General features: G+C 40.3%; 1 protein-coding gene across 1 annotated transcript in view; it reads left to right on the top strand.

Moving 5' to 3' along the window:
• Window positions 1-18,743, top strand: part of NIN (ninein) — a 111,530-nt gene that overhangs the window by 74,482 nt on the left and 18,305 nt on the right. The window contains 10 exon segments of the mRNA XM_030929904.1: window positions 441-453; window positions 455-567; window positions 676-745; window positions 2,576-2,791; window positions 7,693-7,806; window positions 11,497-11,619; window positions 12,327-12,440; window positions 14,462-14,608; window positions 17,016-17,195; window positions 18,550-18,696. Coding sequence (XP_030785764.1) covers window positions 441-453; window positions 455-567; window positions 676-745; window positions 2,576-2,791; window positions 7,693-7,806; window positions 11,497-11,619; window positions 12,327-12,440; window positions 14,462-14,608; window positions 17,016-17,195; window positions 18,550-18,696 — 1,237 coding nt within the window.

Below are 18,743 nucleotides of genomic sequence, written 5' to 3'. Positions count from 1 at the left end.
TTTGATTTACATAGAGAATTTTCTTTCCCTAGGTACCCAGGGGCCTAAAACTAAGCTAATATAGCTTTGTAACGTGGCTTATGTGTATTCAGAACAGGTAGGACTTGAGACTGAGATAAATGAAGTCATTTGCTCAAAGCAATATGCTTGCCATTGAGAAAAATCAACAACCAGAATGAGCATTGAGTCTCGATTCATTTCTCCAGGCTTAAGGTTTTTTTAGTTACACTTCTCTAACATCTTTTAGTGAAATTCTTACTTCCCAAAAGAAATGTGTCAATATGTCATTACTTGATTTCCAAGTACTAAGAGACTACTAATTTAGACTTTTCTTTTTAACTGGCATTGAATACTCATCCTTTTGGAAGTTACTAGAAAATATTTTCCAAAGATGCCAGATGACTGCCTTGTAACTATTTTTTTCAATCTCTGTGCTTCAGATATGAATCTGAAAAAGCTTCAACAGGAAAATTCTATTTTGAGAAATGAAATTACTACTTTAAATGAAGAAGATAGCATTTCTAACCTGAAATTAGGGAAATTAAATGGATCTCAGGAAGAAATGTGGTAAGACATATACTTACATTTTCCTAAGACATTTTTGCAAAGACTAAAATTCTTTTACATCAACGTTTAAAGTCTAACTGTTAAATTTTATTTTCATCATTCCTTTAGGCAAAAGACGGAAACTGTAAAACAAGAAAATGCTGCAGTTCAGAAGATGGTTGAAAATTTAAAGAAACAGGTAAGGAAATACTTAATATTTCTCAATGTTTTTTGACTCCAAAATTTTCCCTTTTTTTGAAATTTATAAATTTACAGTACACGGTAATGAATAACGTATAGCTAATGATGGGAAGGTTGTAAATTCTGAATTTGAAAATGGAAACTTACCTCATACTGACTCTGAACTTAGCTTCCTGTTTTATGTTAAATAATGTATATATTATTCTAGGCCCTAAGTGCTTAATAAAGCTTTATAATCAGCAGAGTTGGGGAGGTGATACGTCTAAAACCATACCTACGAAATATTAGCTCTAGCCTTTGTGCGGTTTCAGTTCATGTTAGCCCTTCCTTTTCTTCACCATGATTGAAAGCAGAAAGTTAAGGACAGAATTTCACATATACAGAATGCCAGCTAATCAGCATATCATTTCACAGAATTGCAAGTTATTCAGATAGCTGGTGCCATTCAGTGCTCAATTTGTGTAATCTTACAACATGCGGGTATAAAAAGGGAAGGCCGTTTAAGAATCTGTCTGAAGCAGTCAAAAGACAAGGACATATTGGGAAAGAGTATTTCCAGCACTTGAAATAGACAAGGTGTTAACATCCAAAATGTATTTTGGACTCTCACAAATAAATGGGAAAATCCAGTTGAAATATAGGCAGTCTATGTGAATGGTCAAGTCACAGAAAAAAAAAGAATACAAAAGATGGTTAGCCTTATTAGTGATTAGAGAAGTGCAAATTCAATATGTTTCTTTTTTAACCGATTGAATTAACAAAAAGTAATCTAGTATTTAAAAGGATGTGAGGAAATGACTGTGCCCATGCATTGTTGTTAGGATTATAAGGTGGTAGCACTGTGAGGAAGACATATTGGAGGTATCTGTTGAAACAGTAATGAATATATGTATGTATACAGATCTTCTAACCTAGCAATCCTACTTCTAAAAAATAATTCTAAATACAAAATGCTACCATGTAGAAATGGACTTTCTAAAAGATCCATTTAGAAGAAATAATGATTTTAAAAACTTTATCAATGTGGGAACAGATAAATACATATCTTACTACATGGAACATCCTGTAGCCAATCAAAAGTAGAGTATGTGGTGGCTGCTGAACACACTGACTTGGAAAGAGTCTTTTTTTTTTTTTTTTTTTGAGACGGAGTTTCGCTCTTGTTGCCCAGGCTGGAGTGCAATGGCGCGATCTCAGCCCACTGCAACTTCTGCCCCCTGGGTTAAAGCGATTCTCTTGTCTCAGCCTCCTAAGTAGCTGGGATTACAGGCACATGCCACCACGCCCGGCTAATTTTTGTATTTTTGTAGAGATGGGGTTTCATCATATTGTCCAGACTGGTCTCAAACTCCTGACCTCAGGTGATCTGCCTGCCTCGGCGTCCCAAAGTGCTGGAATTACAGGCATGAGCCACCATGCCTGGCCTGGAAAGAGTCTTTAAGATACTATAAGTAGAAAAAGCAAGCTGTCCAAACACAAAATTTCCAAATTTTTGCTAAAGAGAAGAAAAGAATCTGTATGTGTGTATGGGTTCTGTATATGCATAGAAAATGATCTGGAGGGACACGTATCCAGCTGTGGACAATGGGCTCCCCTGTAGAGTGGGGTTAGAGTGGGGTTAGACTGAGTGTCTCACTTCTTCATACACTTCTGAATGGATTGAATTTGTAATAATGAGTATTATTTCTGTTTTGAAATATATATATAGATGTATTTTAAACTTTACATAGAGAGGGAAAAGACAATTATGTCTCTAGATCTGTTTTTTTTTTTTTTTTTAGCACAAGTAGGGTAACAAGTTTTAAAAACTTATTTTAATTTTAACTAGATTTCAGAATTAGAAATCAAAAACCAACAGTTGGATTTGGAAAATACAGAACTTAGCCAAAAGAACTCTCAAAACCAGGAAAAACTGCAAGAACTTAATCAACGTCTAACAGAAATGCTATGCCAAAAGGAAAAAGAGCCAGAAAACAGTGAATTGGAGGAACAGGAACAAGAGAAGTTTAATCTGAAAGAAGAACTGGAACGTTGTAAAGTGCAGGTATGGTATGTAGCCATCCGGCAGCTTTTTTTTTTTTTTTTGAGGAAATCCCAAGAAATAGAAGAAATGTTTGTATTAAACTTCCTTAAACATAAAGCCTTAGTTATTAAAACAGTACGGTCCTGGCACATGAACAGACAAGTAGATATGTGGAATAGAAAGGCTAGAATTAGACCCAAATACAAATGGAAACATAGTATATAGCCAAGGCCGCTTCTCAACCCACTGGGGTAAAGATGGACTTTTTCATTAGTGGTGCCCGAACAACTGAGTAGACATTTGGAAACAGATAAAATTAGACCTGTATTTCATTCCATGCACAAGGATAAACTTAATTGGATTGGGAGACTAAATATAAAAAAAAAACTATACAAATACTTGAAGAAAATATAGGTGAATTTGTCTTTAACCCTGGTGTAAAGAAAGGCTATTTAACTGTAACTCAAAAACCAGAGGCAATAAAAGAAAAAATTGCTTATATGTAAAAAATGTTTACATGGCAACAAGATACCATAAACAAAGTTAGAAGACAGCTGACAAACTAGGAGAAAATATTCAAAACATATACCACAGTAAAAAGGCCTAATATCCCTATTAGTAAAGAACTCTTAAAAATGGAGGGACATGGGACCAAAAATTTGATAGCAAAATGGGAGAAACATACGAACAAATAAATCACACACACAAGATAAAAATGGGCCAGGCGTGATGGCTCACACCTGTCATCCCAGCACTTTGGGAGGCCAAGGCAGGAGAATAGCTTGAGCCTAGGAGTTCAATACCAGCCTTGACAACATAGCAAGACTCCATCTCTAAAAAAAGTTTAAAAATTGGCTGGGTGCAGTGGCGCACACCTGTGGTCCTAGCTACTCAGGAAGCTGAGGCCGGAGGATCCCTTGAGCCCAGGAGCTTGAGGCTGCACCACTACAACTCTAGCCTGGGTGAGACCCTATCTCTAAATAATAAAATAAAATGATTAAAATGGCCCTCAAATCTATGGGAAAATGTTCGGAATCACTCATAAGTAGAGAAACGCAAATTAAAACAACACTGTTGTGTAATTTCTCACCTGTAAGACCGGCATCAATTTTAAAATATGACAGCATACTCTGTGGGCACGGCTGTGGGGAAACAGACTCTTTCATACTTTGCTGGGAGAATGCAAACTGATCTGCATTTTTGTAGGTGAATTTGACAATACCTAACAAAATTACATATGTATCTAGCTTTTGCCCTGGAAATCTCACTTCTAGGAATCTACCCCAACAATATGAAAACTCGTACGCAGAGGGTTACTCACTGCAGCACTGTTTCTAATTGCAAAATTGTAGAAACAACATAGATGCTAATATGTAGGAGAATAGGTGAATAAATGTGGGGGGTATGTGCATACCATGAAGTAATATTGTGCAGCTGTTAAAGAAAAAGAAGAAAAGAAATCCCTATTTATATGAAATGATTTCCAAGACATACTGTTAAGTGAAAAAAAGTGCAAAAAAGTTATCTATAGAATGCCTTTGTGTGTGTTAGAAAGGGATATTAAAAATACATGTCTGCTCCATTTGTGCAAAACATGTCTGCTCATTTGTGCAAAAGACACATAAGAATGATAAACCAGAAACTAAAAAGGGAGGATGGGAAAGGGATGGAACAGAGGAACGAGAATGCGCTAGAAGGGACAAGAAAGGCCAGTGACACTTCTCTGAGTTTATCTTTTCATGTAGCTCTGACTTAGAACCACAATGATGTTTCACATACTCTTCACTTACCCCCAAAATAAGTGCACAAGTAAAACTAATCAATATGGTAGTGGTGGGGGAAGAAACCCAAAGGGAGCACATACATGAACAGATGAGCCTAACTGTATTATAAATGGATAATATAACCACACTGAGGAAGAAAACAATTATCTTAAGTAATTCAGAAATTAATATCTTGACTGGATACTATCTGGGCTAAAGACAAGATGAACTGTACCTACGTGCTATGATAATCTACTCAGTAAACAGGATTCTCATGAGAGGTATGGGTTAGTAATTCTGAAACTGTATGTATTACTAGAATTGAACAAATAATAGGTTGTGAGCAATAAGAACTAGATTTCTCACTGTTGGAGAAGTTGCAAGTGGGGCAATGGGGAATGCTAAGATGAGCCCTCTGATGTTAGATTGAGATCTGAGATATTTGTATAAATTCATGGTTTCTAACATATATAAAAAGCTAGATAGATACAGAAACATAGATGTGTATATATGCATGGATTGCCCAGATCTTGGTTACCAAGTAAGCACCATTCTCTTATAAAAGGAACCAGGGTTCCTTGGAAAAATGGTTCTAGAGCTGGGGCAGAGAAAATACAGGATAAGCCTGGAACATCTCATGGGACCAGAAGGAAAAAGGTGTTTCTTTGAAAAAAAGACAGGACATGTCAAAAGGACACAGGCCCCTAGCTGAAGGGGCTCCTAATGGCCAAAGCTGGAACAATTTGGTCATCAAAATAAATGATAGTATAGAATAAAATAATTATGAAATAAACATAGACTACAGTAAATGCCAGCCACGTATAGTGCCTTATGCCTGTAGCCCCAGCACTTGGTGAGGTCAAGGCAGGTGGATCACTTGAGCCCAGGAGTTTGCAGCCAGCCTCGCCAACATGGTGAAACCCCATCTCTACAAAAACTAAAAAAAAAAAAATTAGCGGGGCATGGCCCAGGAGTTTGCAGCCAGCCTTGCCAACATGGTGAAACCCCATCTCTACAAAAACTAAAAAAAAAAAAATTAGCGGGGCATGGCCCAGGAGTTTGCAGCCAGCCTCACCAACATGGTGAAACCCCATCTCTACAAAAACTAAAAAAAAAAAAAATTAGCGGGGCATGGTGGCATGCCCCTATAGTCCCAGCTATTCAGGAGGCTGAGGCGGGAGAATTGCTTGAGCCCAGGAGGTTGAGGCTGCAGTGAGCCAAGACTGCACCACTGCACTTCAGCCTGGGCAGCAGAGTGAGACCTTGTCTCCCCACCAAAAAAACTGAATAAATAAATATGAGTCCATATCGATATAAAAAAATTAAGCGGGGAGGGAAGACAGCAGGTCTAATTCCAATAAATGAAGAAAATAGAAAAACATCATTAGGCAAACACCCCAGTAATAATAGTTGTAGACAACGTGCATTGATAGATGCTAGAATTAATAAGCAGAAGTTTGAGGAGAAACAGGATTTGTATAGTCTCAAAGTATCTCCTCCAAGAAAAAGACAGTAATTTTACAGTGTAGAAACATGCAAAACTTACCTTAGAAATCATGAAGTCTTTGTCCATACCTATGTCCTGAATGGTATTGCCTAGGTTTTCTTCTAGGGTTATTAGGGTTTTAGGTCTTTTAAGTCTTTAATCCATCTTGAGTTGATTTTTGTATAAGGTATAAAGAAGCATTCCAGTTTCAGTTTTCTGCATATGGCTAGCCAGTTTTCCCAACACCATTTATTAAATAGGGACTCCTTTCCCCATTGCTTTTGTCAGGTTTGTCAAAGATCAGATGGTTGTAGATGTGTGGCATTATTTCTGAGGTCTCTATTCTGTTCCATTGGTCTGTATATCTGTTTTGGTACCAGTACCATGCTGTTTTGGTTACTGTAACCTTGTAGTAGAGTTTGAAGTCAGGTAGCGTGATGCCCCCAGCTTTGTTCTTTTTGCTTAGGATTGTTGTGGCTATATGGGCTTTTTGGTTCCATATGAAATTTAGTTTTTTCTAATTCTGTGAAGAAAGTCAATGGTAGCTTGATGGGAACAGCATTGAATCTATAAATTACTTTGGGCAGTATGACCATTTTCATGATATTGTTTCTTCCTATCCATGAGCATGGAATATTTTTCCATTTGTTTGTGTCCTCTCTTATTTCCTTGAGCAGTGGTTTGTAGCTCTCATTGAAGAGGACCTTCATGTCCCTTGTAAGTTGGATTCCTAGGTATTTTTATTCTCTTGGTAGCAATTGTGAATGGAAGTTCACTCATGATTTGACTATTATTGGCATATAGGAATGCTTGTGAATTTTGCACATTGATTTTGTATCCTGAGACTTTGCTGAAGTTGCTTATGAGCTTAAGGAGATTTGGGCTGAGACAATGGGTTTTTTTTTTTTTTTTTTTTGAGACGGAATCTTGCTCTGTCGCCCAGGCTGGAGTGCAGTGGCCAGATCTCGGCTCACTGCAAGCTCTGCCTCCCGGGTTTACGCCATTCTCCTGCCTCAGCCTCCCGAGTAGCTGGGACTACAGGCGCCCGCCACCTCGCCCGGCTAGTTTTTTATATTTTTTAGTAGAGACGGGGTTTCACCATGTTAGCCAGGATGGTCTCGATCTCCTGACCTCATGATCCGCCCGTCTCGGCCTCCCAAAGTGCTGGGATTACAGGCTTGAGCCACCGCGCCCGGCCAACAATGGGGTTTTCTAAATATACAATCATGTCATCTGCAAACAGACAATTTGACTTTCTCTCTTCCTATTTGAATACCCTTCATTTCTTTCTCTTGCCTGAGAAAGAAATTCCTGGCCAGAACTTCCAACACTATGTTGAATAAGAGTGGTGAGAGAGGGCATCCTTGTCTTGTGCCAGTTTTCAAAGGGAATGCTTCCAGCTTTTACCCATTCAGTATATTGGCTGTGGGTTTGCCATAAATAGCTCTTATTATTTGGAGATACAGTCTATCAGTACCTAGTTTATTGAGAGTTTTTAGCACGAAGTGGTGTTGAATTTTCCATGCCGTTTGTCTTTTACGTATAAGGATAAAAAATGGTCATAAAACAGTGTCATTGAGTTCATATTATTGCTTCCTTCCTATGGCCTTTAATGAACCTAGTAAGTTTCCCCAGTCTAAATATGTCTGTTGTTTGACTTTTTTTTCTCTTAGTCCTCCACTTTAGTGTCTTCTCTAGAGGCAGAACTCTCTGAAATTAAAATACAGACCCATATTGTGGAACAGGAAAACCTCCTTCTCAAAGATGAACTGGAGAAAATGAAACAGGTAAGGCTGTGTGCAGCTTAGGCGGGTTCACAGAACAATATGTACCTGGTGGGCTCCTGGTGGGCTGGTATTTCTAGCCACTAGTTGTCTTTTGTACCGAGTCCTATCAACTAGCTTGGTAGCTGAGGACTTGCTGCTTAGCAAAGTTGAGGACCTAAAGTGCAAAATCAGATTTGTAAAGGCTATTGCTAATTATCCATGTGTCTAATTTATATATGTTGTACACTCTAAAATTCCCCCCCTTTTTTTTAAGAGTTTCCTTCTTCCCTCTGTTGCCTAGGCTGGAGTGCAGTGGTGCAATCTCAGTTCACTGCAACCTCTGGCTCCCAGGCTCAAGCAATTCTCGTGCCTCAGCCTCCCGAGCAGCTGGGATTACAGGTGCCCACCACCACGCCCAGATAATTTATGTGTTTTTAGTAGAGGTAGGGTTTTGCCATGTTGGCCAGACTGGTCTCGAACTTCTGGGCTCGAGCATTCCGCCCACGTCAGCCCCTAAGGTGCTGGGATTACAGGTGTGAGCCACTGCATCTGGCCCACTCTAAAATTCTATTATCATGAATGAATCCCAACCACTTCAGTTTAAGAAATTGTTTTCACCCAGTCAGGTTATAGATAAAGTAACATATGTTTGTCTAAAAGGAGGGGGACCATCTTGCTTATAACTTTTCTAATTCTGTTCACACTGATTTGTGAGACACTGATGAAGCTGGTCCTTCTGCCTTTTTCTGTAGCAACTGAGGCATCAGTTCTAGAGCATGATGGCATGCAGTCTCACTTATGAATTTGGCCTTCAGAAGCCTATTTCAAAATTTCAAAGGCTTAACTTTAGACCAGGCGCAGTGGCTCATGCCTGTCATCCCAATACTTTGGGAGGCCGAGATGGGCAGATCACTTGAGGCCAGGAATTTGAGACCAGCCTGGGCAACAGGACAAAACCATATCTCTACAAAAAATTAGCTGGGCATAGTGGTGTGCACCTGTAGTCCCAGCTACTCAGGAGGCTGAGATGGGAGGATCACCTGAGGTCGGGAAGTCAAGCCTCCAGTGAGCTGAGATTGCGCTACTGTGCCCCTGCACTCCAGCCTGGGCGACAGAACACTCTGTCTCAAAAAGAAAAAAGGCTTATTTTTAAATATGAAAATTGAAAGAGATCTCAACTTAAAAAGTATATCCTCTTATGGAGAAATGCATTGTTGGAAAAAAAATTGTGTCCTAAACATTGTCCTGTTTTAATTTTCAGTATTTACAGGAGTCTTTCAATTGGAACAATACGGATTTATAGTAGGAAAATTTAGTTATTCCATTTGTTTACTTCAGCATCAGATTGTGATGGCACTCATATAAAATTTTCTTTCTTACATCTGTGTCTTCAGCCTGTAAGCGCAAAGTTGTCCTCTCCTGAATGTGGAAACATTGAGTCTATACCATCTGGTATTATGTTTATGTTGATCTGATTGACTCCTATGAGTCTGGCTTTCTTAATAGCATTATAAAACCCTCAGGGTATGTGTGTCTTCCATAATGCCTAGTACAGTACTGGTACTCAATAAATGCTTTATAAGAACCTTTTCAAGTCAACTACTGCTATGCAAAATGCATGTTCTGCTGTGACTAGAGAAGTTGCCTGTCCATACAAACATAACAGAAGTTAAAACTCATAGGGCCTTTCTGTGGGGTGAGGTATTCCAAGGCCGTTATTACCAACTTTATCCTAATTAACTTGAACATTCTTTTTTCCTTGACTTTTTGAAAGCCTATCTGTTGTTCAGCCTTTAGATGATAATGATTGGTTTCAAATTCATAGTATGGGAAATGTGTGCTTTGTGGCTTTGCTAAGCTGGAGAACAGAAGGAAAGGAGCAGAGCTAGGAGAAAAATAACATGATGAGGACGTCATTCAGCACCTTTTCATTTATTTATTTATTTATTTTATTTTTTAAACAGAGGCATTGGTATAAATAGTGAGATGAAGAAATAGCCTGGTCTGCTTTTGGTAGAAAGCTGTTTTATCAGGCACCTGGATCCTTTTGGATCCCAAGAATAGGGTAGTATCAGCCTATCATTGCTGTTATACAACATGGACCTAGAAGGCATGTGTCACTGTGTATGCTACTGTGATTCATAGTTCACGAAGCACATCTATGTGTGTTATTTGTTGCACTGAAAGGAAACACAGATAGCATTAGCAGAAGTCACATGCCAGTTTACAGACATCCAAAGTGGTATCAAGCTTTATGGGTGTCTGGAGGGTGGGGAGGCAAGGCAGTGGATAAAGTAGAAGGTCCTTTATTAAACCAGTGCCCAGGCATTTCAAAATACATTTTCCTATATCCTTCTGACTTGTTCAGATTTGTAAGGTATGCTGGATTTGTCGCCAGTTGAAACAAGATTCATCCCTGAAGGTCTATTCCTACAGCTAAATGTGAAAGAATTTCAGGTTCAGGAAGTAGAAAGATGGTCGTAAAATCATAATAATAAAGAATTGAAGAGCCAGGTGAAATAGAGGAAAGTTAAAAACCTATGAACTATGGGAAAGGGTTAAGTATAAGAAACAGCCTCTTTAAAGCGTGGGTTCTCAACAGGGTGAGGGGATGAGGATTGCTCTCCCACCCCAGAACATTTATCAGTGTCTAGGCACATTTTTTACTTTCACAACTGGAAGCTAGGGGGTTACTGGCATCTTGTGAATAAAGCCAGAGATGCTGTGAAACAGCCTACAATGTCCAGAATGTCCCCTGACCCCCAGCTCCTGACGAAGAATTATCCAGCCCAAAATGAGATTAGTACCAGCATTGATGTGGAAAAGGAATAAAAACAGTATTTGGTTTGTCTTGATTTCATCAAGTAGAGAGGAAAAGCCAGTGTGTTCACGCCAACAACATTTTACCGGCCAGTCAGCGTAGGCATCTTCTGAAAGGAAGAGTACAGGGAACAAGCTGAAAACACGGTTTTATCTTTAAACTTGCCTTTGGGTTTTGCCGCATACCTTGTGTGTGGTCCATGCCAATTCTAGGGTGCTTTTGTTTTGGAGACAGAGTCTCTGTCGCGCAGCCTGGAGTGCAGTCATCTCGGCTCACTGCAGCCTCCACCTCCCAGGTTCAAGCGATTCTCCTGCCTCAGCCTCCCAAGTGGCTGAGATTACAGGCGTTCACCACAATGTCTGGCTAATTTTTGTATTTTTAATAAAGACGGGGTTTCACCATGTTCACCAGGCTGACCTCAAACTCTTGACGTCAAGTGATCCTCCCCACCTTGGCTTCCCAAAGTGCTGGGATTACAGGTGTGAGCCACCCCCACAGCCCAATTCTCTAGTCTTGACTGATTTTTTGAAAAACATTTTTCTAGTTAAAAGCATGAGGAAAATGTAATATACCACATGTGTTAAATTGATGACAGAATGGCAGTATGTTATTTTACCCTGAAGGTAAAATGGAGAGCTAGGATCATTATTTAACAATGTCTGTCTGGTTGAATCTACCTAAGCAGACATTTCAACAGTCAACTGGGGAGCAGAGAGAAGCCAGAAGGGAATCCTTGAAGTTTATTATAGTCTCTGCTAGAGTTTATGTCCTCTGAAATATCTACAGATAGGCAAATAGCAGCAGCTGTGAAAATGCCTTATTTAGAAATACCCCTTTGTACTTACAGCTATGAGATATGATGGGATGGCTCATTTGTTTATCTCTTACAGCTGCACAGATGTCCCGATCTCTCTGACTTCCAGCAAAAAGTCTCTAGTGTTCTAAGCTACAATGAAAAACTGCTGAAAGAAAAGGAAGCTCTGAGTGAGGAATTAAATAGCTGTGTTGATAAGGTAGTAAAAATAATAAGACTTTGCCATCATCGTATACAATACACACTATAATGAACCTTTCTCTGTGAACAGTGGCACAGGGGCCTTCTGTGGTAGTCTGTTGTTCCAGAGTGTCCTGGAGCAACATTTCTTTGGCATTCTATGACCCTAGACTTCCTGCAGCCAAGACTGATGGAGTCTAAATTAGTTGTTTACTAATTATATTATTAAACTCGATAATATAAAATTTGTCTCATCATATCACAGTACTACTTTATACTATTTTGTTATAATATAAATGTGTTTAATAATCTGTGGTCAATTTTATAGACAAACACTTTTTCTATTTTATCTTCTTTAGCAAATCCAAAAACACCACCTTTTTCCCCTACTTACCTTAATAGATATTCTGTGTTTTCTTCCTGTGGTGTGCTCTTGAGATTTTTAACGGCCTTCCAGCTTACCATCTTCCACCCTCAAAACATGAAGCAGTAGAAAAGAAAAATAGGAAATTTCCAAAAAGAAGCAACTCCTCAAAATTAGGCGTATAAAACAGTCTTTGGTTTGTCTTGATTTGGAGCTAGGAAGACCATTTCCTTTGACCTTGTCCTGCTCCCCCACATAAATAGATGGTACTTATTCTTGACAATGTAAGTGCAGGCATATAAATTAAGGCTAGCTATGTTTGCAAAAATGCCCTCTTACCTCTTTTTCCCTTCCTGAAACAGTTGGCAAAATCAAGTCTTTTAGAGCACAGAATTGAGACGATGAAGCAGGAACAGAAATCCTGGGAACATGAGAGTGCGAGTTTAAAGTCACAGCTGGTGGCTTCTCAGGAAAAGGTATGTGGACAATTCTTGTTTCATCTTCACAGTTAGTATTCTCCTAGATCTTCCAACAAAAATCCCAGGAAAAAGAATGTTCCAGGTAGAAGTAGCGTAAAAGGGTTCCAAATGATTCAATTTGACCAATGTTTGATGTGTGTTTATAGCGTGGCAAGGCTGGGCATGGTGGCTCACGCCTGTTATCCCAGCACTTTGGGAGGCCGAGGTAGGGAGATCACTTGAAGTCAGGAGTTTGAGACTAGCCTGACCAACATGGTGCAACCTCATCTCTACTAAAAATTAAAAAAAAAAAAAAGCCAGCTGTGGTGTCACGTGCCTGTAGTCCCAGCTACTCTGAAGGCTGAGGCAGGAGAATTGTTTGAACCTAGGAGGCGGAGGCTGCAGTGAGCTGAGATCACGCTAGTACACTTGGGCCTGGACGACAGAGCGAGACTCCATCTCAAAAAAAAAAAAAAGTAAATGTAGTGTGACAAAATGATTTAAATAATATTTCAAATATATTGTGGCACAATAATTTAAATAATATTTCCCTCAAAGTTTATTAATTATGAAGGCTTCAGAATAGTGCGTAAAAGTGACTGCTTGTTCCTAATTTATAAATAGGACTTCTAAGGCAGTGTATACCCTATTTTAAAGATCTGTATCAACATTCCTTTTATGAATTTAAATTTTTTAAATTGGAATTTATATGCAATATTAGCGTAAAATAGGATTCTTCTTTAAGAGGTGATGTCTCAGCCAGGCGCAGTGGCTCATGCCTGTCATCCCAGCACTTTGGGAGGCTGAGGCAGGCGGATCATGAGGTCAGGAGATCGAGACTATCCTGGCTAACACAGTGAAATCCCGTCTCTACTAAAAATACAAAGAATTAGCCAGGCGTGGTGGTGGGCGCCTGTAGTCCCAGCTACTTGGGGGGCTGAGGCAGGAGAATGGCTCCCGGGAGGTGGAGGTTGCAGTGAGCCAAGATCACACCACTGCACTCCATCCAGCCTGGGCAACAGAGCAAGACTCTGTCTCCAAAAAAAAAAAAAAAAAAAAAAAAGATGAGGTCTCCCTTTGTATCCCAGGCTGGATCACCGCTCACTGCCACCTCAAACTCCTGGGCTCAAAGGATTCTTCCACCTCAGCCTTCCAGGTAGCTGGGACTACAAGCGCACGCCACCACACTCGGCTTTTTATTTTTTGTAGAGATGGGGATCTTGCCATCTTGCCTAGACTAGTTTCAAACTCCTGGGCTCAAGCGATCCCCCTGCCTTGGCCTCCCAAAGTGCTGGCATTCCAGGTGTGAGCCACCATGCCTAGCCTAGAATAGGAGTCTACAAGTATACATTTTCTTTTTTTTTTTTTTTTGAGAAGGAGTCTGGCTCTGTCGTCCAGGCTGGAGTGCAGTGGCCGGATCTCAGCTCACTGCAAGCTCCGCCTCCCGGGTTTACGCCATTCTCCTGCCTCAGCCTCCCAAGTAGCTGGGACTACAGGCGCCCACCACCTTGCCGGGCTAGTTTTTTTTGTATTTTTTAGTAGAGACGGGGTTTCACCGTGTTAGCCAGGATGGTGATCTCGATCTCCTGACCTCATGATCCGCCCGTCTCGGCCTCCCAAAGTGCTGGGATTACAGGCTTGAGCCACTGCGCCCAGCCACATTTTTATTTTCAACTAAGAGGGCCCTTTACAGTCCAACATCTCAGGCTAAAACATAATTTCTACAAAAATCAGTGAAACCATCTTTTGTGATACCAGTTGGTACCCACTGGTTCTGTAAGATACCATTTAGTAATCTACCAGATGACTATCAGCAATACCTTGCGCCAGACATAGTTCATCATTGTCCTAAATATAATTTAACATCCTGTAAATATACATACTATCCTGGGTTTCCCCTGAGCTACTGACAAGAAAGCTGGATTTAGTAAAGAGAAACAAAGGGACCTGAAAGTTCTTTTGTCCTTACTCATTCCTGAACATGCTAGAGGTGAGACCACAAGTTTGTGTAGCGGTAAAAGATCATTGTCATGATACAGGTTCAGAATTTAGAAGACACCCTGCAGAATGTAAACCTGCAAATGTCCCGGATGAAATCTGACCTGCGAGTGACTCAGCAGGAAAAGGAGGCTTTAAAACAAGAACTGATGTCTTTGCATAAGCAACTTCAGAATGCTGGTGGCAAGGTGATTTGTTCTTTTTTTATTTAGGTATAAGTTATTTACAGTAAAGCATACACATCTTAAGTCTACAACTTGGTTATTATATGTATATGCATGTATATATAAATATGCATATTTTATGTATCTGTATGTATGTGTTTGTATAACCATCACTTAGATAAAAAGGCAGAAAATTTCCAGCACCCAACAGGCTCTCTCTTGTTCCCTCTAGTTGGTAACCCCAAGGGAACCACTTTTGTACCCTCTGCCACTGTAGTTTAGGGATGCTTTTTTCTAAACTTCATATAGATGAAACCATAATGATATAAAACAGGTCTTTTTTTTTGTATTGAGCAAGTCAGAAGACCATGACTGAATTGAGTTTTGTAATAACAAAACTAAAACATTTTGTTAAATGGTAGATAAAAGTATTTGTGGACCTTAAAAAAATCAAGTGAAGAAAAACATGGAAAGAAATTAATCTGGGAACATATACACAGACTTGCAAAAAAGTACAACTTCTGCTAAAAAGGCATAAAACAATAGTATTGACTTTCAGGAGATAATTCATTGCTACAGATAGGTTGCTGTGGCACGAGAAAGTCCAGGAAGAACTGATTAAAGCGTTAGCTGGCTGACACATTATGGTGGTGTGGTAGAAAGTGTCTCATTTTAGTAAGTTACAATGCTGCCTAATCTGAGTGCAAATAAATTAAGAACAATGTTATAGATGTCAGTTTTGGGGTAGATGTCAAGATTTTGTCCTACAATAAAAGTAGACACTAATTCTCTTGGTGAAATTTTTGTAAAAAAATAAGATAGTTGTTTTGGGCTGGGCGTGGTGGCTCATGCCTGTAATTCCAGCACTTTGGGAGGCTGAGGCAGGCAGACTACTTGAGGCCAGGAGTTCAAGACCAGCCTGACCAACATGGCAAAATCCTGTCTCTGCTACAAATACAAAAATGGCCGGGTGTGGTGGCTCATGCTTGTAATCCCAGCACTTTGGGAGGCCTAGGCGGATGGATCACGAGGTCAGGAGTTCAAGACCAGCCTGCCCGACACGGTGAAACCCCATCTCTACTAAAAATACAAAAGTTAGGTGGGCATGGTGGCAGGTGCCTGTAATCCCAGCTACTTGGGAGGCTAAGGCAGGAGAATCTCTTGAACCCGAGAGGCAAAGGTTGCAGTGAGCCGAGATCGTGCCACTGCACTCAAGCCTAAGCGACAGAGCTAGATTTTGTCTCAAAAAAAAAAATTAGCCAGGTGTGGTAGTACACGCCCCCGCCTAATCCCAGCTGCTGGGAAGGCTGAGGCATAAGAATTGCTTGAGCCCAGGAGGTGGAGGTTGCAGTGAGCTGAGATCGTGCCACTGCACTCCAGCCTGGGTGACAGAGTGAGACTCTGTCTCAAAAACATTTACATTTTTGAAATTACTTCTGGGTTGACTTTCTCAAAATGAGATTGTACCTTTTTTTTTCATGTTTGGTTTAAAAGGCAAGAGGCTTATCTATTTGTGTTATCTTTTTTATTTTTTAAATCATTTTCAAGATTCAGAAAATCACTTTGGTAGCTGAAAGCACATTTTTGAATTCAGATGTTAATTACATGGACAATATGTGCTTTGAATTCTAAAAAAAGGATATGATTGCATATGTGAAAATGAAAGTAGAGTTTAGCTTGTGAAAGCTTTCGAGTTAGCAGTGCATTTCAGCTTTCTCTTTATGTCCTCTGTGAATCAAATGAATATCTTCTGGGCTCAAAGATAACTTCATAAGAATGAAGCAACTTTATTTATTTATTTATTTAGAGACAGAGTCTCACTCTGTTGCCCAGGGTGGAGTGCAGTGGCGCGATCTCAGCTCACTGCAACCTCCGCCTCCCGGGTTCACGCCATTCTCCTGCCTCAGCCTCCCGAGTAGCTGGGACAATAGGCGCCCGCCACCATGCCCGGCCAATTTTTTTGTATTTTTAGTAGAGATGGGGTTTCATGCTGTTAGCCAGGATGGTCTCGATCTCCTGACCTCGTGATCTGCCCGCCTCGGCCTCCCAAAGTGCTGGGATTACAGGCGTGAGCCACCACGCTCGGCCAGAATGAAGCAACTTTTGAGCCACCAATCTCAATGCACTTGAGTCCTTTATGGAACTGGACCTTGCCCTTCAGTCATATTCACTATTGGAAATGACATGGCTGTTTTGTCAAAGACCATTTTAAACAGAGACTCTCCAAACCTTTTTTTAAAAATCAAACTTCAAGAATATTGTTTTATTCTTATTTATATGTACATACACATACTTTCATTAGAAGACTGAGGGGACAATTGAAAGGTACTTACTAGGCGTCATTGTCATTGGGTAAATATGACACCTGTCTCAAAACAGAAATTACCCAATAGCTTGTTTTATAAGGCTTACACTCTACAATTCTCTTAAGAGCTGGGCCCCAGAAATAGCTACTCATCCATCAGGGCTCCATAACCAGCAGAAAAGGCTGTCCTGGGACAAGTTGGATCATCTGATGAATGAGGAACAGCAGCTGCTTTGGCAAGAGAATGAGAGGCTCCAGACTGTGGTACAAAACACCAAAGCAGAACTTACACACTCCCGGGAGAAGGTAACTTGAGAAGCTGCACATCATGGCATATGTTTGAAAATGACTAGTTTGATATGAAAATGAATGTTGGATATGATTGGAATGGTTCTAAGGTATGGATTTGAGTATCTTGCTATATAGCAGACTTATTTTAAGAATGTGTAATTTATCATTTACTCACATATAATTTTATCCTGATGTTTATAAAATATTACAGTAGTTTTATATTAAAATATATTTGACTTTAATCTTCATATCCAAAATGTAGACTCATGGAAATTATGTGAACCGTGTATTCTTCACATTAGCCAGCCACCAAGACTAGTGTACAAAAATGGTAAAACCAGACTCAGATCTTGCAGGTCTAAATAACTTCTCACGAGAGAAAAAGGTGCCTCCTTTAAAAGACAGCATTTAGGCCAGGCGCGGTGGCTCAAGCCTGTAATCCCAGCACTTTGGGAGGCCGAGACGGGCAGATCACGAGGTCAGGAGATCGAGACCATCCTGGCTAACACGGTGAAACCCCGTCTCTACTAAAAATACAAAAACTAGCCGGGCGAGGTGGCGGGCGCCTGTAGTCCCAGCTACTCGGGAGGCTGAGGCAGAAGAATGGCGTGAACCCGGGAGGCGGAGCTTGCAGTGAGCTGAGATCCGGCCACTGCACTCCAGACCGGGCGACAGAGCGAGACTCCGCCTCAAAAAAAAATAAATAAAAAATAAATAAAAATAAAAGACAGCATTTCAAGGTTAGAATCATCTTTAAAGGTCTTTTCCAACCACCAACTTGGTGCTGGAATTCCTTACCTCTGGTGCATAGTCTCCCAGTGATATTTAACCTATGCTTAACACCTCTTTTGAGGAGGAACTCTGAAGAGTCGCAGATATTTATTTAGAACGTCTACTCCATGCCAGAAGCTGCTATCACTGACGCTGCAGTGGTGAGCAGGACAGACGTGGTTCATGTCCTCATAGAACTGTTTTAGATGTGAACAGTCCAATAAGAGCAGATGGGACTGTCAGCCCATTCTCTCCTAAAAGTAGTGTTCATGTCAGAAAAAAAGGGCCTGGGACTGCTGTGCCTGCTTTCCTGGCAGCCACATCACATACACTGGTGACTCCTGGAGAGTTAGTAGACCCAGAAGTCTCCTCTTCCCTGTCTTGTTCCTACAGTCTTGGGTTTGTAGACCTAAGCAGACTTACCTAGAAAGGGTCTTTTGAAATCCAGAAAAGCTAGCTTCGAGTATTTACAGGCTTGACTGAAAAAGAAAGTTATAACAGGACCCAAGTACTGAATTAAAACTTGCCCTATGTTTGTTGTTTTTGCTGGCTGGGTGATTGTATTAGCATTTCTTCCTCTTACATTTGTTCTTGATAGGTCCGTCAACTGGAATCCAATCTTCTTCCCAAGCACCAAAAACATCTAAACCCATCAGGTACCATGAAACCCACAGAGCAAGAAAAATTGAGCTTAAAGAGAGAGTGTGATCAGTTTCAGAAAGAACGATCTCCTACTAACAGGAAGGTGAGTTTTTGAGAATATATGGCGTGCGTCTGTGTTCTCACTATAAT

Source organism: Rhinopithecus roxellana, chromosome 5 (genome assembly GCF_007565055.1).
Source record: "Rhinopithecus roxellana isolate Shanxi Qingling chromosome 5, ASM756505v1, whole genome shotgun sequence".
Taxonomy (NCBI): domain Eukaryota; kingdom Metazoa; phylum Chordata; class Mammalia; order Primates; family Cercopithecidae; genus Rhinopithecus; species Rhinopithecus roxellana.
This window is presented reverse-complemented; position numbering and strand designations above follow the sequence as displayed.